This window comes from Nomascus leucogenys, chromosome 10, assembly GCF_006542625.1.
Source record: "Nomascus leucogenys isolate Asia chromosome 10, Asia_NLE_v1, whole genome shotgun sequence".
Lineage (NCBI taxonomy): Eukaryota > Metazoa > Chordata > Mammalia > Primates > Hylobatidae > Nomascus > Nomascus leucogenys.
Window position 1 is genome coordinate 66,937,383 of NC_044390.1, and position 27,735 is coordinate 66,965,117.

At 44.9% G+C, this 27,735-nt stretch overlaps 2 protein-coding genes and 1 pseudogene across 7 annotated transcripts in view; all 3 read right to left on the minus strand.

Moving 5' to 3' along the window:
• The window catches only part of LOC100600281 (zinc finger protein 28), a 43,746-nt gene extending 27,321 nt beyond the window's left edge, over window positions 1-16,425 (minus strand). For 3 of the 4 annotated variants that reach the window (XM_030821229.1, XM_030821230.1, XM_030821225.1), the window contains exons 1-2: window positions 3,636-3,755; window positions 3,465-3,546 (exon numbers count right to left, since the gene is read on the minus strand). The gene's annotated coding sequence lies outside the window, so the exon portion shown is untranslated. Of the gene's footprint in view, window positions 1-3,464; window positions 3,547-3,635; window positions 3,756-16,385 lie in introns of those variants that run through there. The other variant, XM_030821227.1, reaches the window with a different exon arrangement.
• LOC100581726 (zinc finger protein 468) lies at window positions 7,230-27,284 on the minus strand. 2 transcript variants are annotated; one of them, XM_003269890.2, is made up of 4 exons: window positions 26,636-27,284; window positions 22,701-22,788; window positions 19,223-19,349; window positions 7,230-11,372 (listed from the first exon to the last, which is right to left on the minus strand). In XM_003269890.2, the coding sequence occupies exons 2-4, from the start codon at window positions 22,713-22,715 to the stop codon at window positions 9,946-9,948; spliced, it is 1,569 nt and encodes a 522-aa protein (XP_003269938.1). In that variant the 5' UTR covers window positions 22,716-22,788; window positions 26,636-27,284; the 3' UTR covers window positions 7,230-9,945. The 2 variants fall into 2 exon arrangements, with proteins under 2 accessions (XP_003269938.1, XP_030677108.1); XM_030821248.1 differs by lacking the exon at window positions 7,230-11,372 and adding an exon at window positions 24,785-24,908 and having other exon boundaries at window positions 18,917-19,349.
• LOC105740394 lies at window positions 8,632-9,525 on the minus strand (annotated as a pseudogene). Its single transcript, XR_004032044.1, has 2 exons — window positions 9,416-9,525; window positions 8,632-9,303 (listed from the first exon to the last, which is right to left on the minus strand). The product of XR_004032044.1 is annotated as a putative zinc finger protein 137 (transcript).
• Window positions 27,285-27,735: the final 451 nt, after the last annotated feature.

Genomic DNA, 27,735 nt, shown 5'->3' on the forward strand with positions numbered 1-27,735 from the left:
TTAAAGGTTGTTTGGGGGAGGGAGTTTGTTGTAACGGTTTTGCTGTAAAAAATGTTTCAAACTCTGCTGAAATGTTGCTGAAAAGCATGGTGCTGGTTAATAGTTCAACAACCCGTGGCTGCTCATTCTTGCCTACTTTACTCTCCCACTGAAGCAGGTTAGCGTTGAGGGTGCTACGGAGAAGTCCACATGGTTGTTCAATGCTTCGTTTCTTCTCCTTTGGCCTCCCCCTACCTCCTTCCCCTCACTCCTCCCCTCCTTCACTCACTCAACCTCTTTTGTTCAGTATGTCTAACTTGAAGATAATTTGTAATACTGGATATCTGACTGGAGCCACAGTTACAGAATCGATATTGTTCTTACTAAAACACAGCATGGAGTTAACATTAAACTTAAGTGAAACAAACCTAACTTTAAAATGTCAAAAAAAAAAATTCCAGTTAAAACTGAGCACTACACTCTCCCAGAAGAAAAGCCACACACTGTATGCTGTCAGTCAGTTCAGGATCAGTGTCACTCTGACTGGGCTTTTCTGGTCTTATTCCTCACCTCTATGTTACAGGTGGGCTCACTGAGGCTCACAGCAGGAGATATTTCACCAAGTTATCCTGAGAAGCTCCGAGGTGAGGAGGAAGGAGTTGTGGCTGATTCCCATGTGATGGCCTGGAAGGCCCAACAGGCTGCCTTGGTTTTCCTCCACTAGAAAGTTCCAAAACAAGCCGGGAGTGTGGCTCACCCCTGTAATCCCAGCATGTTGGGAAGTTGAGGAAGGCAGATCACTTCAGCCCAGAAGTTTGAGACCAACCTGGGCAACATGGTGAAACCCATCTCTACCAAAAATACAAAAAATTAGCCAGGCATCATGGCACATGTCTGTAGTCCCAGCTGCTTGGGAGGCTGATGCAATAAGATCACTTGAGCCTGGGACACAGAGGTTACAGTCATCCAAAACTGTAACACTGCATTCCAGCCTAAGTGACAGAGTGGCAAGCCACTTCAAAAAAAAAATTCCAAAGCCATCTTGTATATTCCTGAGCAAAAGAAACTTCTTTCGAGGTCTACAGTTCTGATGGCATCAATCCCAAACACGTAATTACTCACTCCCAGAAAATCACGGAAATATGTTCAAAATGTACACATTGGGAACACATAGCTGCAGGTGTTTAAAACACTGAAAAATTGTGAACACATAGCTCTAGGTGTTTAAAACATTGAAAAAGAGGCAGCTGTAGAAATGAGATCTGAGCAAATGTTTTCTTCATGAACACAAGGACTCTGCTAAACCAAGGTTCAAAGTCAATCCAGCCCATCCTTCAACATCTGCAGAGAATATTGACCAGAGGGACTTAAATTCGTTATGTTAAAAAGAGAGAAAACCACATGTCATCACTTCATCATCACATCCAATCAACTCACCGCTCATCTGTTCCCAGAGTCCCCCTTTGTCTTCATTACTGTTTCCCTCCCTCATTCTGCATATAGCTCTCATTCTCACCTTCTATGAAATTAGAATTAGCCAGGCATGGTAGCACATGCCTGTCATCCTGGCTCCTTGAGAGGCTAATGTGGGTATCATTTGAGCCCACAAATTTGAGGCTGCTGTAAACTATAATTGTTCCATTGCACTCCAGACTGCACCCCAGAGTGACACCCTGTCTCTCAAAAAAAAAAGTTTGGAGTCAGAGACATATTGACTCGCTAGTGTAGCTTCAAATGCATTACAAAGTCAGATACAAAATATCTCCCCTAGTTTGTCTCCTTTTCCAGAATTTACCAGATACCAATGCACATTAATGTACTGAAGGGGGCCTGCCCCTCCACGCCTGTGGGTATTCCTCACAAGGTGGAGATAAGAGACTGAGAAAATAAATAAGACACAGAGACAAAGTATAGAGGGAGAAAAGTGGGTCCAGGAGAGCGGCGCTCAGCAAATGAGGAGCTGCACCGGCGTCGGCCTCTGAGTTCCCGCAGTATTTATTGATCACTATCTCTACTATCTTGGTGAGGGGAATGTGGCAGGACTATAGGGTGATGGTGGGGAGAGAGTCAGCAGGAAAACACGTGAGCAAAGGACTCTGTCATAAATAAGTTTAAGGAAAGTTGCTATGCCTGGATGTGCACGTAGGCCAGATTTATGTTTGACTTTACACAAACATCTCAGTGCAATAAGAGTAGTATTGCCGCCAGCGTCTCACCTCCAGTCATAGGGCAGTTTTCTTCCTATCTCAGTAAACAGAATGTACAATCGGGTTTTACACCGAGACATTCCATTCCCAGGGATGAGCAGGAGACAGATGCCTTCCTCTTATCTCAACTGCAAAGAGACCTTCCTCTTTCACTAATCCTCCTCAGCACAGACCCTTTACAGGTGTCGGGCTGGGGGACTGTAAGGTCCTTCCCTTCCCATGAGGCCATTATCTCAGGCTATCTCCATGGGGGGAAAACTGAACAATACCCAGGCTTTCTTGGGCAGAGGTCCCTGCAGCTTTCCGCAGTGCATTTGTGTCCCTGGTTAATGGAGAATGGCGATGCCTTCTACAAAGCACACTGCCTGCAAGAACTTTTTAAACAAAGCACATCCTGTGCAGCCCAAGATCCGTTAAATCTTGATTCAATACAGCACATGTTTCTGTGAGCACAGGTTTGGGGCTAAGGTTATAGATTAACAGTATCTCAAAGCAGAAGAATTTTTCTTAGTACAGATCAAAATGGAGTTTCCTTTTTTTTTTTTTTTTTGAGAAGGAGTCCTGCTCTGTTGCCCAGGCTGGAGTGCAGTGGTGTGATCTCGGCTCGCTGCAGGCTCCGCCCCCTGGGGTTCACGCCATTCTCCTGCCTCAGCCTCCCGCATAGCTGGGACTACAGGTGCCCGCCACCTCGCCCGGCTAATTTTTTGTATTTTTAGTAGAGACGGGGTTTCACCGTGTTAGCCAGGATGGTCTCGATCTCCTGACCTCGTGATCCACCCGCCTCGGCCTCCCAAAGTGCTGGGATTATAGGCGTGAGCCACCGCGCCTGGCCCAAAATGGAGTTTCTTATCTCTTCCTTTTTCTACATACACACAGTAACAGCCTGGTCTCTCTTCCTTTACCCACAATATATAACTTTCATATACAGTTTCTCTGATCTGGTCCACAAAGAGCTAAACGTGCATCTAGATGTGGCCCCTGAACAATCCCTGCTGCCCAACATCACTGACACCACGTGGTCCACGCCCCATCTCCATCCATGTCTGGTGTGAGCCCTTCCCAGGACCATGCCCAGTGGAGCCTCTTCCCAAGCTCATGTCACTAGGTTATAGGAGATGGAATTTAAGTAAAGATGAGAGGGACTGAGAAAAGGCATGGGTGAGTGCCAGCAAAAGTGTGAGGCAGGATGCTTCAGACTCACAGAAGACTGGCTACTACAATACCTGGCATTTCAGAAAGGAAAGAGACAGAAGAATCCAATGAGAAATATCACTTCACCTGAGGAACGGCCATCTCTGGCTCCTTTTCTTTGCTCTTCTTGATGTCTTTCTCACGTAACATGAGTCTTTGGAAATCAGTCCTGTATGTGAAAAAAATCAGAGATTTAATGTTTAGAAATCACTCTCTCCTTTCCTGTGACACAATGCACACACACAGGGGAGACGTCACCTAGGAGAAAGAGGGTCCCTGTTGCCCACTGCACCAATGATTATACGGAGATAAGAAGGTGCCACAGGAAAACCTACAAGGGTAATTTTGAACTGTTTTCAGGTCTGGCTCCCTCCTGGAAAAGTCAACACACACGCTGCAGCAGGGCACAAACCTTCAGGGCACAGATCTGGCCCTAACCAAACCCCATGCAGAGCACAGCATCCTCACCTCCCTGTGGATCACAGGCTGATCTCAGCTCTCAACATGGAGGAAACTGCCTTGATTTTCAATGCTGGAGACAGATGAGAATCACCTGTGCCATTGTAGGTATTATTGAGGGTGGGTCCCATACTGTGATAATAGCAATCTCTGATAAAACAGCATAAAAGATGTATTTGCAAAATGCCTAAGAACCCTAATGTGAAGCTAGGGTTGAGCTCCACTCAGAGGGCACCAGCCCAGCACAGCCCCACCTTCTGGCTCTGCTCTCCACTTGGGGACTTGTTCCCACCAGGATCCAGTGAACAGTGAAGGAGCAAAAAGAATCACACAGAACAGGCAACATGGACCAGAGGTGGGGGTGAAGGTGGGGCTGCCATGTCAAATGGGGGCCGTGGGAGATCACAAAAGTTTGCATAGAAAAAGTGATGTCAGTGGGGGAGGGGGGAGGGACAGCATTAGGAGATATACCTAATGCTAAATGACGAGTTAATGGGTGCAGGAAATCAACATGGCACATGGATACATATGTAACAAACCTGCACATTGTGCACATGTACCCTAAAACCTAAAGTATAATAAAAAAAAAAAAAGAAAAAGTGATGTCAGAACAAAGACTTAGGGAAGAAACGTTACTTGTCACTTGCAGCTGAGGGGCCAGAGAGTCGTAGGCAGAGGGACAGCCCAGGTGAAGGCCCTGAGACAGGAGCAACCTCAGCCCCAGAAAAAGGAAAGAAGCCTGCGTGGCTGGAGCAGAGGGAGCGAGGAGGACACAGGCAGGAGATGAGGTCAGAAGGGTCCCAGGAGCCCAGATCTGTAGGGATGAGGCCTTAAAACATTTTTCTCTCACACCTCAAGGAATTTTGGAAATGATGTATTTTCTCAGTCCTTTCATGTATACATGTAAATTTCTCTTTACATTACAAATGACAACACTTACAAATAATATAATTTATCTCCCATATTTAAAATACATGCTGTCAAGCTTGGCTAAGCTTCCAGAAATACACTGTCACCCTCACCTGAGACATGTAGGACTGTAAGGGAATGTGTTTGGGGGTTTAGGAAGTCACTTATGGACACGTGAAGGTGGAGATGCCTGTTTGATGTCCCAGCAGAGAGCTGAGGAGACAACTGGACACAGGATTGTAGAGCTCAGGGGAGAGGCCTGCAGGGGACATGGGTAGGTGGGTTAAAGCTGTGAGATGAGATAAAGAAAAGCAGTGGGTGTGGACAGAGACAAGAATAGGTTCAATACGATTTGAGTCTAATACCCTGTTTTTTCCATTCTTGTATTTTTGTTTTTACATTTTTGGAGGACAGGAATCTATTAAAAAATTCAAGTTACACCTGAGCATTACCCTCTCCTACAGGAAAAGCCACACACTATTTGGCAAAGTATTTCAGGGCTCAGTGTCACTCTGACTGAACTTTTCTGGTCTTATTCCTCACCTGTACATTACAGGTTGAGTCACTGTTGTTTCAAGCGAGAGATACTTCACCAAAAGTACAAAAAATTAGCCAGGTGTGGTAGTGTGCATCTGTGATCTTAGCCATTTGAGAACTGACTGGGTTGGATCTTTGGCCCTGGGAGACAGAGGTTGCAGTGAGCCAAGATCGTGTCACTGCTCTCAAAGAAAGAAAGAAAAAAAAAAATTCCAGGACAATTTTATACAACTGAGCAAATGAAATGTCTCTTTCAACGTCTAAGGTTCTGAGGGCATGAATCCTACACATGTAATTTTTTTTTTTTTTGAGACGGAGTCTTTCTCTGTCCCCCAGGCTGGAGTGCAGTGGCGCAATCTCGGCTCACTGCAAGCTCCACCTCCCGGGTTCACGCCATTCTCCTGCCTCAGCCTCCTGAGTAGCTGGGACTACAGGCGCCCGCCAACACGCCCGGCTAATTTTTTGTATTTTTAGTAGAGACGGGGTTTCACCGTGTTAGCCAGGATGGTCTCGATCTCCTGACCTTGTGATCCGCCCGCCTCAGCCTCCCAAAGTGCTGGGATTACAGGCTTGAGCCACCGCGCCCGGCCCTAAACATGTAATTATTTTCTTAGAAAAATGATAGTAATACCTTCAAAATAAACACAGTTGTGAACACATAGATATAACTGTTTAAAACACTGAAAGAGAAGCAGTGGTACAAATGAGATCTGAACAAATGTTTTCTTCTTGAACACATGGGCTCTGGTGGAACAAGGTTCCAAGTCAATCCTGCCCATCCTTGAACATCTGCAAAGAATATTATGGATCAGAGGAACTTGAGGGGAACGTTTACTTAGCAGCTCACAGGTCACCATTTTATTAGGTGACATAAAGAAAGAAAATGGAATAATAGGCTACTTCAACTAAATTTTGATGTTAGCATAAAGAAAGTTACTTGATATCTTTATCAAGAACTGAAACAACATAAAATCATTTATCAGGTACCAGAAAATGTTTCCAATCTATGATACAGACCAGAAAGCATGCAGTCCTCAATGTAAACTGAACACAATAAATTTCAGAGAAAAACAATTTTTAAATGGTTAAAAAATATATCTAACGAGATGTGGGGTCATAGAAGAATATTTTGAACACATATTATATAGTTGCAAAACAATGATGTGACCTCATAAGATTATACGAAAGCTTTTTTGAGAAGCGGTATTTTATTATTTTGTTTTATTTTATTTTATTTTTATTTATTTTATTTTATACAGAGTCTTTCTGTGGCCCAGCTGCACTGCAGTTGCGCAATCTCAGCTCACTGCAACCTCTGCTTCCGAAATGAAAGTCATTCTTCTACCAGCCTCCCGGGTAGCTGTGTTACAGGCAGTCGCCACACCAAGCTAATTTCTATATTTTAGTCAACATTGCCTTGTCCCAACTTAAAATGCATTTACAAAATAGTGATTTCTTTGGGGCATTGTCCCCATAACCTTTTCATAAAGCATTAACGATTTCATTATTCCTCTACCCAAATTTCACCCATATTCATTTCTTGAGACACTATCTCTGTCACCTACGCTGGAGTACAGTGGCATGATCATGGCTCCCTGCAACCTCAACCTCCCAGGCTCAAGCCATCCTCCCCACTGCAGACTCCACAGAAGCTGAACCAACAGGCATGTGCCACCATGCCCAGCAAATTTATGTATTTTTTGTAGAGAAGGGGGTTTCACCATTCTGCCCAGGCTGGTCTTGAGTACCAGGGCTCACGTGACCCACCTGTCTCGGCCTCTGAAAGTGCTGGGATTACAGGCCTGAGCCACTGCATCTGGTCTCATCGTAAATTTGATGTTTCTTCTTGCTTCAATTTTAGCAAAATTTACATTGCTTTGCTTCTTTTTTCAAACTCATGTCTTCCCCTTCTGAGTGCCTCAAACTAGACCCTGTTCAGACATGTTATAACAGATTTGTACCAGTTTATTTTGGTGTAGAAACTGTGACATCATGAACAATTTTCACATAATATGTTTTTTTCATGAACTTCCTGAAGACCCCTTGTACTAGCGAACTGTATTCAAGAGGATATTAAAAGGATTGTTGACATGCCAAGTGCCACTTATTTCTCAGATACAAGGATGGTTTAACATAGTCAAGCAAATCAATGTGATATTCCACTTGAACACAATGAAAGATGAAAAGCACATCATCTCAATACATGGAGAAAAAGCATTTCACAAAATTCAACATCCAGTCATCACAGAAATCCTAAACAAAATAGAGAAGGAAATTTACCTCAACAATATAAAAGATTATCCATGAAAGGACCACAGCGGAAATAACCAATGAGGGAAAATGGAATGCTTTTCCTGGAGGATCTCACATGATGCAAGAATGCTCTCACCCCTTCTATTCAATCAATACTGGCTGTCCTAGCCAGAGCAATGAAATAGCAAAAGAAATTAAACTCAACCAAATCAGAAAGAAAGAAGTCAAATTTTGTTTGTTTGTAGATGACATGACCTTCTGTGAAGAAAATCACAGAGTCAACCAAAATGCAACTGGAACTAATAAACACATTCAGTTTATTTGCAGAATAGAATAACAGCACCAAAAATTAGCTGAATTTCCATACATTAACAATAAATAATTTTAAAAGAAAATTAAAAACCAATTCCATTTGCTAAAGAACTTAAATTAAGAAGTATTTAGGAATAAACATAAAAAGTGAGGTTTGTACCTTGAAATCGATAAACATTGATCAAAATGATTAAAAACATGTATAAATAGATATAAACCCCATACTGATTGGAAAAATGAATATTGCTCAATGATTATATAACCGAATGTGATTTAGATTCAGTACAATACTCATAGAAATCCCTGTAACTTTTTGTTAAAGAAACAAAAAACAGGCCAGGCACAGTGGCTCACACCTGTAATCTCAGCACTTTGGGAGGTGGAGTCGGGTGGATCATAAAGTCAGAAGACAGAGACCATTCTGGCTAACACGGTGAAACCCAGTCTCTACTAAAAACACAAAAAAATTACCCAGATGTGGTGGCACACAACTGTAGTGCCAGCTACTCGGGAGACTGAGGCAGGAGAATCGCTTGAACCTGGGAGGAGGTTGCAGTGAGCCAAGATCACGCCACTGCACTCCAACCTGGGTGACAGATCAAGACTCCATCTCAAAAAAAAAAAAAAAAGAAAAAAAGAAGAAGAAAATAAAGGCTGGGAAAAGTGGTTCCCATCTGTTGGCTAGGCTGTTCTCAAACTCATGAGCTCTAGTGACCTACCTGTCTTTGCCTCTCAAAGTGCTGGAATTACAGAAATGAGCCATGGCCCCCAGCACAATCCTCTTAACATAAACAGTTTAATGTCAATTAATGCTTGAACTCAATGTTAAGTCAACTCAAACTCAGGTCAAGGCTGATTTGACTCTAATGTCAATTAATGCTTGATGGTTTGCTATACTCATTGCATTTGAAACAATTTTCTCCAAAAGGAATTGTCTGATGTTCTGCAAGGAGTGACCTCAGACTGAAGACCCTTCCACACTGACGACATTTGTAACATTTCTGTGCAGTATGGATTCTCTGATGCCTAATGAGGTGTGAATGTGAAGTAAAGGCTTTGCCACAATCATCACACTTGTGAGGTTTCTGTCCTGTATGAATTCTCCTATGTTTTGCATAGGACAAAACTTGACTGAAGACCTTGCCTCAATCATGACATTTATAAGGTTTCACTCCAGCATGAGTTCACCAGTGAAATGCAAGGCATGAACGATGTCTGAAAAATTTGCCACATTTATTACACTTGTAGGATCTCTCTTCACTGTGGATTCTCCAATGATGTGCAATGATTGTAGCATTACTGAAAACTTTGTGACAATCATTACATTAGTCAAGTTTCCCTATACCATGGATTGCTTGATGGTGAATAAGTGGTGACTGCCCACTAAAGGCTTTGCCACACTCATTGCACTTGTAAGGTTTCTCTCCAGTGTGAATTCTAGTATGGTGTGCCAGGTGTGAATCATTCCCGAAAGCCTTGTCACAAACCTTACATTTGTATGGCTTTTCTCCAGTATGAATTCTCCTGTGTATTTGAAGCTGGATTTGCGAATGAAAACTTTGTCACATTGTTCAGGTTTGTAAGATTTCTCTGCAGTATGAAGTCTATGATGACTTGCGAGGTGTGATTGTTGATTAAAAACCATGCCACATTCATTACACTTGTAAGGTTTCTCTCCACTATGAATTACGAGGTGTGAATTTTGACCTTTTAATTACAAGGTGTGAATTTTGACCAAAGGTCTTGCCACACTCATTACACTTATAAGGTTTCTCTCCAGTGTGAATTCTAGTATGTTTTGCCAGATATGCATTATATGCAAAAACCTTGTCACAAACCTTACATCTGTATTGTTTCTCTTCAGTGTGAATTTTCTTATGTGTTTTAAGGTTTGATTTACGACTGAAAACTTTGTCACATTCCTCCCATTTGTAAGGTTTCTCTCCAGTAGGAAGTCTATGGTAATGTGCAAGGGTTGCTTTTTGATTAAAAACCTTGCCACATTCAATATGTTTGTAAGGTTTCTCTCCAGTATGAATTGCCTTATGACTTACAGGGTTGAATTGTGATGGAAGGTCTTGCCACACTCATTACACTATTAAGATTTCTCTCCACTATGAAGCCTATGATGGTATACAAGGGATGACATCTGACTGAAGGTCTTGCCACACTCATTACACTTGTAAGGTTTCTCTCCAGTATGAAGCCTACGATGGATTATAAGCGATGATGTTTGACGGAAGGTCTTGCCACACTCATTACACTTGTAAGGTTTCTCTCCAGTATGAACTCTCTGATGCTGTGCCAGGTGTGAATCCCTCTGGAAAGCTTTGTCACAAACCTTACATTTGTATGGTTTCTCTCCAGTATGAATCCTCCTATGTCTTTCCAGGTTTGATTTGCGACTGAAAACTTTGCAACATTCTTCACATTTGTAAGGTTTCTCTCCACTATGAATCCTTCTATGTCTTTCAAGGTGTGATTTGCGACTGAAAACTTTCTCACACTCTTCACATTTGTAAGGTTTCTCTCCAGTATGAAGTCTACAATGGCGTGCAAGGGTTGATAGTCGATTAAAAACCTTGCCACATTCATTACATGTGTAAGGTTTCTCTCCAGTGTGAAGTATAGTATGTTTTGCCAGATACGAATTATATGCAAAAGCCTCATCACAAACCTTACACTTGTATGGTTTCTCTCCAGTATGAATCCTCTTATGTCTTTCAAGGTGTGATTTGCGACTGAAAACTTTGTCACATTCTTCACATTCATAAGGTTTCTCTCCAGTATGAAGTGCTTTGTGAATGAAGAGGGATGAATTGTGACCAAAGGTCTTGCCACACTCATTACACTTGTAAGGTTTCTCACCAGTGTGACATCTACGATGGCATGCAAGGTATCGCTTCTGATTAAAGACCTTGCCACATACATCACATTTACATTGTTTCTCTTCTAAGTGAATTATCTGATGGTTTGTAAAGAGTGAACTACAATTAAAGGATTTGAAACTCTGTATACATTCGAAAGATTTTTCTCTCATGTGTACTTCCCATTTTTGTGTGAGTAATGAAGAATGGAGGGAATTATTTCCATACTTATTAGAAATATGGGTTTTGGGCCTACAAGAAATTCTTTGGGATGTTGAAACTGAGGAGGCATTGTTGATAGACTTCTCAACTTGATTACCAATTTTCCCCTCAGACTGAAATATGTGGAGTTCAGGCAGATGTGAATGAAAGCTTGATCCAAGCTGGTCTTTAATAGGCTTGTTTCCAGCATGCCTTTGATCATATCGGTCTGTATTACCCGTCAACTCTTTGATTTCCATCGTGGGTGCTACATGGCCATTTGTTTCATCTTCTTTCCACTGAAACTCGAAGTCATGAATGTCTTTCTCAATTTCATGGAAGCAAAAATCTCCAATGTGATGACTTGCTTGTCTGTGCAGTGTCCGTGTGTGGAACACTTCTGTATTGCCTTGCCCTGTTGATGACAATGTCTTCAACATGCATTTGGAAGAGATATCTACAAAATTTAAACACCAATAGGTTTCCAATTAAGTACAGATGGTATATAATACTGAAATGTGTAAATATCACAGAAAAAACCATACTTATTTTCAACTTCCCAAACATGAGCTGCAAAGTTTAGGAACACAAAAGGAGTAAGATTCTTTAATAAATAAAGGGAGATTACATGTACTTCAAATCATTTCTATGGAAGCCTATTCCCAATATCATGAAGAAACACTGACAGAGCACAAACACGTGTGAGTCTAAAGAAAGGAGTGTTTTTCCACTGTGACCCTAAAGTGTGTCACAATGTGCAAAATACATATCACTGTCACATCAGAGAAAAATACATATTCTTCATATTTATAGCATATTTAGGGCATACAAATAAATGCTAAAGAACCACACAATATACTGTATTGGTAAATAATCCACAACAAGCTATTGTAAGAATAACCAAAATTAGTGGAAATTCTGTATTGTTAAACAACCATAGCACTGACAAGATAACAGAAGATTACAAAAATTAGTCAGGTGTGGTGGCTACAGAGCACCTGTACTCCCAGCTACTCCAGAGGCTGAGTTACAAGCACTGCATTAAACTAAAAGGCAAAGGTTGCAGTTAGCTAAGATTACACCACTCCACTCCAGCCTTGGTGACAAAATGAGACTCCATCTCAAAAAAAAAAAAAAAAAAAAAAAAGGCATGGCATGGTGGCTCGTGACTGTAATCTCAGTAATTCAGTAATTCCGGAGGCTGTGGAAGGTGGATCACCTCAGGTCAGGAGTTCAACCAGCCTGGCCAATGTGGCAAAACCCTGTCTCTACTAAAGATATAAAAAGTAGCCGGCATGGTCACAGGCACCTTTAATCCGAGATACTTGGGAGGCTGAGGTATGATAATCACTTGAATTCGGGAGGCAAAGATTGTGGTGAGTTGAGATCAGTGCCACTTTACTCCACCCCGGGCAACAGAGTGACACTCTGCCTCAAAAAAAAAAGATGTTAATACCATATTTTTCTGAATAACTGTTACAAAATTACCTATATCCATGTGGAACAGTTATGTTGTGACTTTTTTTTTTTAATTTGTTGTATTTTTGTTTTTTTGAGATAGTCTCGCTCTGTCACCCAGGCTGGAGTGCAATGGCATGGTCTTGGCTCACTGCAACCTCCGCCTCCTGGGTTCATGCTAGTCTCTTGCCTCAGGTCCTGAGCACCTGGGATTACAGGCATGTGCCACCATGCCCGGCTAATTTTTGTATTTTTAGTAGAAATCGGGTTTTACCATGTTGGCCAGGCTGGTCTCAAACTCCTGACCTCAGGTGATCCACACGTCTCAGCCTCCAAAAGTCCTCGGATTACAGGTATGAGCCACTGCACCCTGTGGCACTTTCTGACATTAACGGGGGGAGCGTGTCTGTTATATTGCATACCACATACCAAAAACTCACATATAAAGTCATAAAAATCTATTAATCAAATATTGCAACCCATGATAAAACAAGCAAGAAAATAATGAGATTTATACACGCTGAAGAATTCTAAACAATTCCCTCTTAAGAAAAAAGCCAAAACTTCTACTTACTGTCAGTATACAACATAAGAACTAAAATACATGTTAAGATCACTACCTTCTGATATATGAAGTCAACAAAACACACAGCATTATCAGGAACAAGAATTGACTAATGGCCGGGTACAGTGGCACATGCCTGTAATTCCAGCATTTTGGTAGGCTGAGGTGGCTGAATTATGAGGTCAGGAGTTGAAGACCAGCCTGGACAACATGGCAACACACCATCTCTACTAAAACTACAGAAAAATCAGCCAGGCATGGTGGCAGACACCTGTAATCCCTCCTACTTGGGAATTTGAGGCAGGAAACATTGGAACCCAGGAAGCAGAGGTTGCAGTGAGATGAGATCATGCCACTGCACTCCAGCCTCAGTGACAGGATGAGACTTTGTCTCAAAAAAACAAAACAAGATAAATAACTACTTCTCAAATAAGATTTGGTAGATGTGGTATTCTCTAAGAGGATGTTCTTGCAGATGAGGACTTTGAGAGAATATAGTCATGGGTGTTGACTCCTCATGAATAGGACTAGTGCATTTATAAAGGGACATTAAAGAGGTCGTTGCCTGTTCCTCTTTCCACCATATTAGGACACAGCAGGAAGATGGCTGGGCTAAACAATGAAGGCTCTCACCAGGAACCAATGTGGCTGGCACCTTGCTCTTGGATTTCCCACTTTCCAAATCCATGAGAAATAACTTCCTGTGTCTTAAGCCTCCCAGTTTAAGCTACTTCCTTTTTTGTTAGTTTTTGAGATGGAGTCACCCTGTTATCACCCAGGCTGCAGTGTAGTGGCAGGATTCTCCTACCTCATGTGATTGTCCCTCCTCAGCCCAGAGTCTCACTCTGTTGCCAAGTCTGGAGTGCAGTAGTGTGATCTTGGCTCACTGCAACCTCCACCTCCCGGGTTCAAGCGATTCTCCTGCCTCAACCTCCCAAGTAGCTGGGATTACAGGTGCACACCACCATGCACAGCTAATTTTTGCATTTTTAGTAGAGACAGGGTTTCACCATGTTGGCCAGGCTTGTCTGGAACTCCTGACCTCAAGTGATCCACCTGTAGCAGTCTCCCAAGTGCCGGGATTAGAGGGGTGAGCCACCGTGGCCAGCCAGTCTAAGCCATTTCTAACAGGACAGTGAAATGACAGAGACAGGAACAGGAGCATCTCATCATCAACATCACCAAAGGCTGACAAATCTTGTTAAACAAAGGAAGTTAAGAGTCTGTACTGTAAAACTTGCAATACTTGAAGCCATCTAATAGCACTAACATGTTTTAAAAACCTTGAGACAGGCACAGTACGGTGGCTCATGCCAGTAATCCCAGCATTTTGGGAGGCTGAGGCGGGAGGATCACCAGGTCAAGAGATTGAGACCATCCTGGCTAACAAGCTGAAACTCTGTCTCTACTAAAAAAATACAAAAAATTAGCCCAGCGTGCTGGGTGCGGTGGCTCACGCCTGTAATCCCAGCACTTTGGGAGGCCGAGGCGGGCGGATCACGAGGTCAGGAGATTGAGACCATGGTGAAACCCCGTCTCTACTAAAAATACAAAAAATTAGCCGGGCACGGTGGCGGGCGCCTGTAGTCCCAGCTACTCCGGAGGCTGAGGCAGGAGAATGGCGTGAACCCGGGAGGCAGAGCTTGCAGTGAGCCGAGATCGCGCCACTGCACTCCAGCCTGGGCGACAGAGCGAGACTCTGTCTCAAAAAAAAAAAAAAAAAAAAAAAAAAATTAGCCCAGCGTGTTGGCACTCACCTGTGGTCCCAGCTACTTGGAAGGCTGAGGCAGGAGAATTGCTTGAACCTGGGAAGTGGAGGTTGCAGTGAGCCGAGATAACACCACTGTACTTTAGCCAGGGTGACAGACCAAAACTGTCTCAGATTAAAAAAAAAGAAATGGAAGAAGGCTAAAGAGTAACTCCAACCCACAAGCCTATATAAAGTTCTCCAGACCGGGTGTGGTGGCTCACGCCTGTAATCCCAGCACTTTGGCAGGCTGAGGTGGGCGGATCACCAGTTCAGGAGATCGAGACCATCCTGGCAAACCAACATGGTGAAACCCCATCTCTACTAAAAATACAAATATTAGCTGGGTATAGTGGTACACGCCTATAGTCGCAGCTACTCAAGAGGCTGAGGAAGGAGAATTGCTTGAACCTGGAAGGAGGAGGTTACAGTGAGCTGAGATCACACCACTGCACTCCAGCCTGGGCGAGAGAGTGAGACTCTGTCTGAAAAAAAAATAAATAAATAAAAATAAATAAATAAATAAATAAATACATAAAGTTCTCCAGTAAAGGTAAATAAAAAAACAGTCCAGGTGTGGTTGTTCATTCCTGTAATCCCAGCACTTTGGGAGGATGAGTCAGGCAGATCACCTGAGGTCGGGAGTTCGAGATCAGCCTGGCCAACAAGGAGAAACCCTGTCTCTACTAAAATACAAAATTAGATGGGTGTGGTGGTGCATGCCTGTAATCCCAGCTACTCGGGAGGCTGAGGCAGGAGAATCGGTTGTACCCAAGACGCAGAGTTTGGAGTGAGCTGAGATCACAGCATTGTACTTCAGCCTGGGTGACAAGAACAAAACTCTGTCTCATAAATACATAAAGTAATTAATTAATAAAAGGACAGATACAGAAACTGGCATATGTATACCTTTTCTTCATAACTAAACTTTTTTCATATTTAAAATAAAAGGCATGAAAAACACATATATTTAACGGAAATGCAAAATACACAGAAATAATTCTGACATAAATAAAAAAATTCTAGTGGAGAAGAAGTAGTTTTTGTAAGTTATGGATTTTTTTTTTTCTGTCTCCCAGGCTGGAGTGCAATGGTGTGTTATCAGCTCACCGCAACCTCTGCCTCCCAGATTCAAGTGACTCTGCTGCCTCAGCCTCCTGAGTAGCTGGGATTACAGCCACCCACCACCGCACCTGGCTAATTTTTTAATTTTAGTAGAGATGAAATTTTGATGTTAGCCAGGCTGGTTTTGAACTCCTGACCTCAGGTGATCTGCCCACCTCGGCCTCTGAAAGTGCTGGGATTACAGGTGTGAGCCATTGCATATGTTCAGTTTATGGAAATTTTAAGTTTCATTATTAGGCTATAACTTTAAGATGTTTAACATACCTGCAACAATAACCTCTGCCCAAATATCTATACAACACACTTCACTTCTGCGTACTGAAAGGAATGGACACTAATGTTGTTGTTATATTCACACTGGAATCATGCTTAAACCACTTATACGTTTACAAAGAACTAAAAGACAAAACAGACAAAACTATTTAAAATAGTAACAATAGTTGGGCATGGTGGCTCACACCTGTAATCTCAGCACTTTGGGAATCCGAGGCAGGTGGATCACTTGAGATGAGGAGTTTGAGACCAGCCTGACCAACATGGTGAAACCCCCTCTCTACTAAAAACACAAAAATTACCTGGGCATGGTGGCGTGCACCTGCAGTTCCAGCTACTCAGGAATCTGGGGAACAAGAATCCTTTGAGCCCGGGAGGTGGAGGCTGCAGTTAGCTAAGATCGTATCACTGCACTGTAGCCTGGGCGACAGAGTGAGACTCTGTCACAAAAGAAAGAAAGAAAGTAAGTAGGCCGGGCACGGTGGCTCACGCTTGTAATCCCAGCACTTTGGGAGGCCGAGGCGGGCGGATCACGAGGTCAGGAGATCGAGACCACGGTGAAACCCCGTCTCTACTAAAAATACAAAAAATTGGCCGGGCGTGGTGGCGGGCGCCTGTAGTCCCAGCTAATCGGAGAGGCTGAGGCAGGAGAATGGTGTGAACCCGGGAGGTGGAGCTTGCAGTGAGCCGAGATCGCGCCACTGCATTCCAGCCTGGGTGAAAGAGCAAGACTCCGTCTCAAAAAAAAAAAAAAAAGGCCGGGCGCGGTGGCTCACGCCTGTAATCCCAGCACTTTGGGAGGCCGAGGCGGGCGGATCACGAGGTCAGGAGATCGAGACCATCCTGGCTAACACGGTGAAACCCCGTCTCTACTAAAAATACAAAAAAACTAGCCGGGCGAGGTGGCGGGCGCCTGTAGTCCCAGCTACGCGGGAGGCTGAGGCAGGAGAATGGCGTGAACCCCGGGTGGGGGAGCCTGCAGTGAGCCGAGATCGCGCCACTGCACTCCAGCCTGGGTGAAAGAGCGAGACTCCGTCTCAAAAAAAAAAAAAAAAAAAAAAAGAAAGTAAGTAAGTAAGAGTAGAGAGATAAGCAGGCACAAAGAAAGTGTGGGGAAAAGAGAGATCAGATTGTTACTGTGTCTACGTAGAAAAGGAAGACATAAGAAACTCCATTTTGATCTATATTAAGAAAAATTGTTTTGCTTTGAGATGCTGTTAACCTGTAACTTTAGCCCCAACCCTGTGCTCACAGAAACATGTGCTGGATTGAATCAAGGTTTAAGGGATTTAGGGCTGTGCAGGATGTGCCTTGTTAACAATATGTTTGCAGGGAGTATGCTTAGTAAAAGTCATCGCCATTCTCCATTCTCGATTAACCAGGGACACAATGCACTGTGGAAAGCTACAGTGACCTCTGCCCAAAAAAGCCTGGGTATTGTCCAAGGTGTCCCCCCACTGAGACAGCCTGAGATATGGCCTCATAGGAATGGAAAGACCTTATATCCCCCAGCCCGACACTCATAAAGGGTCTGTGCTGAGGAGGAGGAGTGAAAGAGGGAGGCCTCTTTGCAGCTGAGATAAGGGGAAGGCTTCTGTCTCCTGCCCATCCCAGGGAATGGAATGTCTCAGTGTAAAGCCGATCGTTCCCATTCATTCTATTCTGAGATAGGAGAAAACTGCCCTGTGGCTGGAGGTGAGATATGCTGGCAGCAATACTGCTCTGTTACTCTTTACTATGCTGAGATATTTGTGTAAAGTGAAACATAAATCTAGCCTACGTGCACATCCAGGCACAGTACCTTTCCTTGAACTTATTCATCATACAGATTCCTTTGCTCACGTTTCCCTGCTGACCTTCTCCCCAGCTGTTGCCCTGCTACACTCCCCTCGCTAAGACCATAAAAATAATGATCTATAAATACTGAGGGAACTCAGAGGCTGGCGCTGATGCAGGTCCTCGCGTGCTGCATGTGCCGGTCCCTGGGCCCACTGTTCTTTCTCTATACTTTGTCTCTGTGTCTTCTTTCTTTTCTGAGTCTCTCATCCCACCTGATGAGAAATACCCACAGGTGTGGAGGGGCAGGCCCCCTTCAAAAAGATGTCCATTCAGATATGTCAGGACTTCAACTTTCCTTTTCCCACAGAATTCTCCCGCTTGCAGAGTTTCCCCACACACTATTTGAAGGTGGAGCTGCCACTCTGCCCATCTGAGCTCTTACCTGCATTTATACCTGTAATATATTCCCACCCATCTGGATTTTTTTGCTATTTTCACTTCACTCTCCACAGTCCAGGGCTTTTTCCTTTGCTCCAACATGGAGACAGCAGGTCAGAGACTCCTGCTTATAAAAAAAGAGGACCATAAAGTGCTGGAGCTTTTCCAGAGTCCCAGCCCTAGGTTTCAGTAGGAAAGAAGACATTACCGAAGGATCTAGGAAAACAGTTCACAAATTGCTCCACCTACTGCCTCCTTCTGAATGCGTGGGGAGCATTGTAACATGTAATACGTGGACATCGAGCTCTCTTCCAAGAACACTGAGTCGAAAGCACAGGAGAAGCAAACAGGAAACTGGATATCTTTAAAATCTGCCATAAGGTTTTGTTTTTGTTTTTTGAGACAGAGTCGTGCTCTGTCACCCAGGCTGGAGTGCAGCGCTGTGTTCTCCACTCACTGCAACCTTGGCCTCCTGGGTTCAAGTGATTCGCTTTACTCAGCCTCTCTAGGAGCTGGGATTACATGTATGTGCCATCACGCCTGGCTAATTTTTGTATTTTTAGTAGAGACGGGGTTTCTCCATGTTGGCCATGCTGGTCTCAAACTCCTCACCCGTAGTGATCCACACACCTTGGCCTCCCAAGGTGCTGGGATGACAGGCGTGAGCCACCATGACCAGGCTGCCATAAGGTTTTATGCCTACTTTATTTCTGGAACCCCCACTGGGCTATCATGAAGAATGCAGAACCTCTAAACAAAGGGGACAGTGAAAGTCCAGATGCTACATCATGAAGCTTTTCATTTCAAAATCAATACAGCTTCCATTTTAGTCAAGGAACAATGGGGCTCCTAAGAGGCAATAAGAGAAAATGCAAAGATACGCAAGGGCACATCCCCACTTCTGGAGGGAAGTTATCCTCACCCAGGGAGACCAGGTTCCTATAATTCTCCAGCATCACGTCCCTGTATAGAGTCCTCTGAGCAGGGTCCAGGCATTTCCACTCCTCCTGAGAGAATTCTATGGCCACATCCCTGAATGTCAATAGACCCTGAAATGAAAACACATTTTAACCAAATGGTTATGGGAGGAGTTCTTATCTTTACAGAAAATGAGAGGAGGAGAGGGGAAAGCATGGATTTAATTGTAGTGAATGTTCTGACAAATCTGAGTAAGGGAATTCTCACCACATGATGTCTCCCCAGATGTGTTTTATTACACTTTTCGAGTATTATCAAGACATACTTTCAGTATAAATTTCTTTGTCAAAAATAAAAGAAATAAACAAATAAAAAATCAATGTAGGGTTCCTGTTATAAAAATGTTTGAAACTTTTATAGACACACCAAGTGGTGTTCATCATCTAGATGAGAGAGAGCATGACTGATGTCTTAAAAGATGACAACGTCCACAGTAAAAGACAGGCTGGGCACAGTGACACATGTCTGTAATCCCAGCTATGCAGGAGGCAGATGCAGGAGAATCACTTGATCCTGGGAGGCACAGGTTGCAGCGATCCCAGATCGCATCACTGCACTCCAGCCTGGGCAACAGAAACTCCAGCTCAAAAAAAAAAAAAAAAAAATTAGCCAGGTGTGATGGCAAGCACCTGTGGTCCCAGCTACTTGGAAGGGTAAGGAGGTAGGATGGCTTGACCCTGAGGGTGGAGGTTGCAGTGAGCTGCGATCCCGCCAGGGCACTTAAGCCTGGGCAACAAAGCGAGACCCCGTCTCAAAATAAAATAAAATAAATGAAAACAAAATTACTCAAAAGTACAAAAATCCATTTTGTATATATATATTCACAAAATAATAAAACCTACACAGAATCACAAAAAACTAGATGTTAATACAAAGAGTTATCATTTGTCCCAGATTTTCAAAATATAAAAGATTTTCAAAATATATACATATGTGTATATATGTATTTGTATGTATATGTGTGTGCATGTGTGTGGGGATGTGTATGTACATATATAAATAAATAAAATAAAATAAAAATAACTATTGAGTACTGGGCTTGATACTGGAGTGATGAAATAATTGGTACAACAAACCCCAATGACGCGAGTTTACCTCTGTAACAAGCCTTCACATGTAGCCCCAAAAGTAAAGTAAAAAAAATATAAAAATTTTTTTAAATTTACAACGGAATTTTTTTTTTTTAGATGGAGTCTTCCTCTGTTGCCCAGGCTGGAGTGCAGTGGTGCGATCTCGGCTCACTGCAAGCTCCATCTGCCAGGTTCAAGTGATTCTCCTGCCTCAGCCTCCCAAGTAGCTGGGACTAAAGGCGCCCGCCACCACACCCGGCTAATTTTTTGTATTTTTTAGTAGAGACACGGTTTCATCATGTTAACCAGGATGGTCTCCATCTCCTGACCTTTTGATCCACCTGCCTCGGCCTCCCAAAGTGTTGGGATTACAGGCATGATCCACCGCACCCGACCCAGAATTTTTTTTAAAGTCTCATAAAGATGCAGAAATATGGCCGGGCGCGGTGGCTCACGCTTGTAATCCCAGCACTTTGGGAGGCCGAGGTGGGCGGATCACGAGGTCAGGAGATCGAGACCACGGTGAAACCCCGTCTCCACTAAAAATACAAAAAATTAGCCGGGCGTGGTGGGGGGCGCCTGTAGTCCCAGCTACTCGGAGAGGCTGAGGCAGGAGAATGGCGTGAACCCGGGAGGCGGAGCTTGCAGTGAGCCAAGATTGCACCACTGCACTCCAGCCTGGGTGACAGAGCGAGACTCCATCTCAAAAAAAAAAAAAAAAAAAAAGAGATGCAGAAATACACGTGTACGAGACTTGCTCTGACACCTAACACAGAACTGACAGTAGTGGCTCCCCAGTGAGGTTGGAAGGAGGGTGCAGGACGTGACAGGGAAATTAGATGCCTTATGGCAAAGGGTCTAAGCTGCAGCTTTGCTTGGAGTTTTACCACAAAACAAATATATCCATCATGTGATGGTGAAATATAACCATTTGTATTTAATAATAACTGGAGGGGTTGGGCATGGTGGCTTGCACCTGTAATCCCAACACTCTGGGGTGCTGAGGTGGGCAGACCACCTGAGGTTAGGAGTTCGAGGCCAGCCTGGCCAGCATGGTAAAACCCTGTTTCTACTAAGAATACAAAAAAATTAGCCAGGTGTGGTGGCGCCCACCTATAATCCCAGCTACTAGGTGGGCTGAGGCAGGAGAATTGCTTCAACCTGGGAGGCAGAGGTTGCAGTAAGTTGAGATCATGCCACTGCACTGCAGCCTGGGCAACAAAGCAAGACTCCATTTCAAAATAATAATAATAATAATAGGTGGAATGAGAATACAGCTTTCTCCTCTAGGATAAAAAGAAGTACTGCTCCCATATTTGAGACAAATTGTAACCATTTTTACCAAAAACACTTGTTTCACAAGCCTCTCCACAGTAACACCACTGTCTTCATGAGCTTAATGTGCTAAGAACGGTTGAATGAATCTCCTGCTATTATTTACATTGATTTCATATTCTTAAAATAATGAAGGAATAGGCCAGGCATGGTAGCTGACGCTTGTAATCTCAGCACTTCAGGAGGCCAAGGTGGGCAGATCACCTGAGGTCAGGAGTTTGAGACCAGTCTGACCAACATGGAGAAACCCCGTCTCTACTAAAAATACACAATTAGCTGCACATGGTGGCACATGCCTGTAATCCCAGCTACTGGGGAGGCTGAGGCAAGAGAATAGCTTGAATCCAGGAGGCAGAGGTTGAGGTGAGTTGAGATCGCGCCATTGCCCTCCAGCCTGGGTAACAAGAGCGAAACTCCGTCTCAAAAAAAAAAAAAAAAAAAATAATAATAATAATAATAATAAAGGAATCATTCATGAATTATTCATGTCTACGTATGAACTTTACATTCTAATTAGTAAGATTTTTGGAGTCAGAAATACAGTAACTCACTCAGTTACCTAAAAATATAGTATAAAATCAGGCAGAAAACATTTCCCCTTATTGGTCTCCTTTTCTAGAATTTACCACATACTTTGTGCACATTAATACGTGACTTCCATTGGCAGCTGCTCTAATCCTGCTCCACAGAGAGCTGACAGTGCATCCACATGTGGCCCCTGAACAATCCCTGCTGCCCAACAGCACTGACACCACGGGACCCTCACCCCATCTCCATCCATGTCTGGGTGTGAGCCCTTCCCAGGACCATGCCCAGTGCAGCCTCTTCCCAACTTCATGTCACTGGGTCACAAGAGATGGAATCTAAGTGAGATGAGAGGGACTGAAGGAAGGCATGAGTGAGGGTGAGCAAACATGTCAGGCAGGACGCTTCAGACTCGGAGAAGATTCCCAACTCCAGGGCCCAGGGTATCTGAAAGGAAGGAGACAGAACAATCCACCGAGAATATCATCTCACCTGAGGAAGAGCCATCCCTGACTCCTTTGCTTTCCTCTTCCTCTTCCAGGTTTCTTCCTCACGTACCAACAGTCTTTAGAAGTCAATCCTGAATGTTAAAAATATGTTGTTTATTGCTCAGAATCAACACATATCTTCCCTGTAACACAAGGACACAAACAAAGAAGATCTCACCCTGAGGAAATACAGTCCCGTCTGCTGCCCACTGCACCATGAACAAAAAATTCCTACAGGAAAACTCCCACTCTCCTCCTGGAGAAGCCCACATGCACGCTGCAGTGGTGGGGAGCTGGGTTAGGATGAGCTCCCCTTCAGGAAATCTCTACCAAAAATACAAAAACTTAGCCAGGTATGGTGGTGCACATCTGTGTCTGTGGTCCCAGCTACTTAGGAAGCTGATGTGGAAGCATCACTTGAGCTCAGAAGTTTGAGACCGGCCTGGCCAACATGGTGAAACCCTGTCTCTAATAAAAATACAAAAATTGGGCCGGGCACGGAGGCTAATGCCTGTAATACTAGCACTCTGAAAGGCCGAGGTGGGTGGATTACTTGAGGTCAGGAGTTCAAGAGCAGCCTGGCCAACATGGTGAAACCCTGTCTCTACCAAAAATACAAAAAGTAGCCAAGCTTGGTGGGCATCTGTAATCCCAGCTACTCAGGAGGCTGAGGTAGGAGAACTGCTTGAAAGTGGAAGGTGGAGGTTGCAGTGACCTGAGATCACGCCACTGCACTTCTGCCTGGGTGACAGAGTAAGACTCAAAAATAAACTAAAAGACAAAAATTAGCAGGGTGTGGTGGCACACACCTGTAATCTCAGCTACTTGGGAGGCTGAGGCACAAGAATCACTTGAACCCAGGAGATACAGGTTGCAGTGAGCCAAGATCACAAGACTGCACTCAGCCCGGAGGACAGAGTGAGAGTCTGTTTGAAAAAAAAAAAAAAAGTGCATTTCTGATGGGATTGACACAGAGACAAGAAAACTTGAGGCCGGACGTGGTGGCTCCCGTCTGTAATCCCAGCACTTTGGGAGGCCGAGGCGGGCGGATCACGAGGTCAGGAGATCCAGACCACGATGAAACCCCGTCTCTACTAAAAACACAAAAAATTAGCCAGGTGTGGTGGCGGGCGCCTGTAGTCCCAGCTACTCGGGAGGCTGAGGCAGGAGAATGGCGTGAACCCGGGAGGCGGAGCTTGCAGTGAGCCGAGATCGCACCACTGCATTGCAGCCTGGGCGACAGAGCGAGACTCCGTCTCAAAAAGAAAAAAAAAAAAGAAAGCTTGAGTAATGTGATGGACACTGTTGGGCAGAGGGAACTTCAGATGGGGGTGGGAGGACATGCGAGACATCTCTGAACCTAGACCTGAAGGAGAAAGGGACAGTGCCATCTTCATTTAGAAACATAGAATAAGAGCAGGGGCAATGACCTGACAGGAAGGATTTTGATGTTTGAAAAAAGAGAAAAGCAAATGTGACTGGGGCAGAGGGAGTCAGATGAGGGCAAGCTCCCAGGAGGAGGCTGAACAATGGTAGGGGCCCTGAACACAGGGCTGTGGAGCCAAAGTGAAGAGTTGGGCTTTTGTCCTGGGGAACATGGGAAGCAGGTGGAGGGTTCCCTGCCAGGGACTGACATGACCTGCTTTAGACGTAGCTGTGATATTCTAATACAGACAAAGGCCCCAAAGATCCTTTCTGTTTCTGAGTCTACCACTCCATTTCTTCCATTCTTCTGCTTTTTTTTTCTTCATTTTTGGGGTACTGCATCCCACTGAAAACTCTAATTACAACTGGGCACTCCCCTCTCCCAGAAAAATAGCCACACACAGACACTGACTCTATTTTGCCAATCATTTCAGGGGTCAGGATCACTCAGGTTGAGCTTCTCCGGTCTAGCCCTTCATTGCAAAGATGCAGGGAGGCTCACTGGGGCTCAGAGTGGGAAATATTTTCACGAAGTTACCCTGAGAAGGTCTGAGATGAGTGAGAAGGTGTGCCTGAATTCTTACATGGGGGCCTGGAAGGGCTAATGGGATGGGTTGGTCTTATCATCCCATCCTTAAAATTAGAGAAGCATTTTTCACATACCTGGGTGAAAGAAAATTCTTTTGAAAGGTTCTGATGAAATTGACTCCCAACACTGAATTCTTTCTTACAAGAAAATCACAGTAACATTTATAAAATGCAGAAGTGTAAACACACAGCTCTTGACCTTGAAAACAGGGAAACAGGGTCAGCTGTAGAACTAAGACATAAGCAAATTTTTTCAATCAAGAATACATGGGTGGACAGCTGCCATGGTTCACACCTGTAATTCCAGCACTTTGGGAGGTGGAGGTGGGTGGATTACCTGAGGTCAGGAGTTTGAGACCAACCTGACCAACATGGTGAAACCCTATCTCTACTAAAAATACAAAAATTAGCCCGGCTCCATCCTTGCAACTTATTTAACCTCTTGTTGCTCCTTCTCCCCAATCTTTTTTTTTTTTTTTTTTTTTTTTTTGAGACAGAGTCTTGCTCTGTCGCCCAGGCTGGAGTGCAGTGGCGCAGTCTCGGCTCACTGCAAGCTCCGCCTCCCAGGTTCACACCATTCTCCTGCCTCAGCCTCTCCGAGTAGCTGGGACTACAGGCACCCGCCACCACGCCCGGCTAATTTTTTTGTATTTTTTAGTAGAGACGGGGTTTCACCATGGTCTCGATCTCCTGACCTCGTGATCCACCCGTCTCGGCCTCCCAAAGTGCTGGGATTACAAGCGTGAGCCACCGCGCCCGGCACTCCCCAATCTTTAGATCGTCCTCAATCTCCATAGATTTCCGCCTCTTCTCCCGCCTCTGTGCCTCCTCTGCTCTCCCTGTTAAATTCTCTCCTCTCTGTTATAACCCCCTGGACCCAATCTGGCACCCCAGATCCCCAGGTGTCCTCCCTGCTGTGGTTCTCCCTCTGTTCTCCTTGCCACCAGCACCACTCTGCTCTGTTTGCCCTGACTCCACATCTCTCCTCCTCTTCCTCACTCTGATGAGCCTCCACATTTCTGCCCCTCTCCGTATCTTGCTGTCTGTCCTTCATCTCTCTGTACATCTAGCTTTTCTCTACGTTTCTCCAGTTGCTTTTCTCCTCCTGTTTTCTTATCTTTTGCTTTATCACTTTTGCTGTCTCTTGGCAAATCCCTCACCATCCTCTACTTTGCCATCTGTTATGGGTCCTTCTCATTCTTCTTTTCTCTGTCTCAGGTTTTCTACTGCTCTCTCAGTCCCTCTCTCTGTCTCCTGATCCCTTTGGTCCACACAATCACACGAGGGTTTGGAGGAAGACGCCTGCATCTCAAAGGAGCGCATTTTCCAAGTGATGGAGCTGGGCAGGCAAGAACACCCCGTGTCACAGGACAGGCCCCGGGCACCTCTCCAATGCAGGCTCAGGGGAAGCGGTGACTGCGGAGGGGAGACCTGGGGAGCACCAGGGCCCAGCAAGAGGAGGAGGGAGGTGGGGGTCGACGACGCCTTCGGACAAGGGTGGGATCCGCAGTATCCCAGGACCAGACAGAGAACGCGGCCTCCCCGGGACGGGGGTCGCGGCGCTGTGCTCCAGGAACCCAGGAGGACGAGGCTGGGAGGCGCGCATGGTGGGGATACACCTCTAGGGTGAGGACTTTAAAAAGAGAAGTGCGGAAGGAGTCAAAAAACGGTTTTGATCAGGAAAACTACGCAATAGGAAGCGTATACCTTGCCCTATGGCAGAAAGACCGGGGACGGGACTAGCCTCAGGGCGACTTTAAACCTAAAAAGAAGGTACTTCCGGACTCCCAGGAGAACATCTCCATTCGCTCTGAGTGAAGGAAGAAAGGCGAGAACTTCCAGGTCTATGGGGACCTCACATCCCATGTACAGAAGTGCCGGGGACCTGGGGAGCGCAGACTTAATACAACACAGACCAAAACTCACCGCCCGGGTGTGACCGTCATTCCAGGGGATCCGCTTCCTGGTCTGCGCGAATCTGCGCGCGCAGGACAGAAACCAGGCCTGGGAGGAGCCAACCAGGAGGTGAGCGAGGCCTGGGTGAGGTGTGGGCGGGGCGCGAAGCGGAGAGACCTTCCCCTTTAGAACTAGCAGAGGGCGGGGCCGGAGTGGGACCTGTGAGTCTCAGCCTCCTCCCAACCCCTGTTCTCTGAGTTTTGGCGGCGAGAGCAGCCAGGAAGGCAGACGGATAATTCAAAAGCCCTGGAATTGTCTGGAAGGAGGATGCAAACTAGAATGTAAAATGCAAAGCCCTTTCTGGGCGGAACGTACGATTTCATGCTGATGGCCCACAGGACAGAATAGAAATCCTCTCCCTTTCAATTCTCTCTATTCACTCGGGAGGAAGAGTCCACCCAGTGCTCAGCTTCGGAGACTTCCCTAGGGCCACAGCCTGGGATGCAAGACGGAGTGCTCAGGCCAGGGAGGAGTGAGGTCACCACCTGCTGCTTAAACACAGCAGGGATGCGGGCGCGGGCATGGGAGCCTGAGGTCCCAGCTACTCAGGAAGCAGCGGCGGGAGGATCGCTCAGCCTGGGGGTCCAGGACAGCCTGCGCGACAATGTAACGTTCCCTCCCGCAGTCTCTTTCTCTTTTTTTTTTTTAATTTTTAAAATAAAATTTTGATTAGGACGGGCACGGTGACTCACGCCTGTAATCCCAGCACTTTGAGAGGCTGAGGCGGGCGGATCACGAGGTCAGGAGATCGCGACCATCCTGGCTAACACGATGAAACCCCGTCCCCACTAAAAATACAAAAATTAGCCCGGCGTCGTGGCGGGCGCTTGTAGTCCCAGCTACAAGCTACAACCCTCAGGAGGCTGAGGCAGGAGAATGCGGTGAAACACGGGAGGTGGAGCTTGCAGGGAGCCGAGACCGAGCCACTGCACTCCAGCCTGGGCGACAGAGCCAGACTCCGTCTCTAAAAATAAATAAATAAATAAATAAATTAATTAATTAATTAATTTGCTTGTGTGAGATAGGGATACATTACTCTTCTCCATATGGATATCCAGTTAGTTGTCCCA

Excerpts from the sequence above, each read along its gene's own strand:
- LOC100581726 (XM_003269890.2), bottom strand. Across the intron at positions 11,373-19,222 it reads TAGGAACCTGGTCTCCCTGG|ATATCTCTTCCAAATGCATG; the intron begins GTGAGGATAACT and ends TAAATTTTGTAG.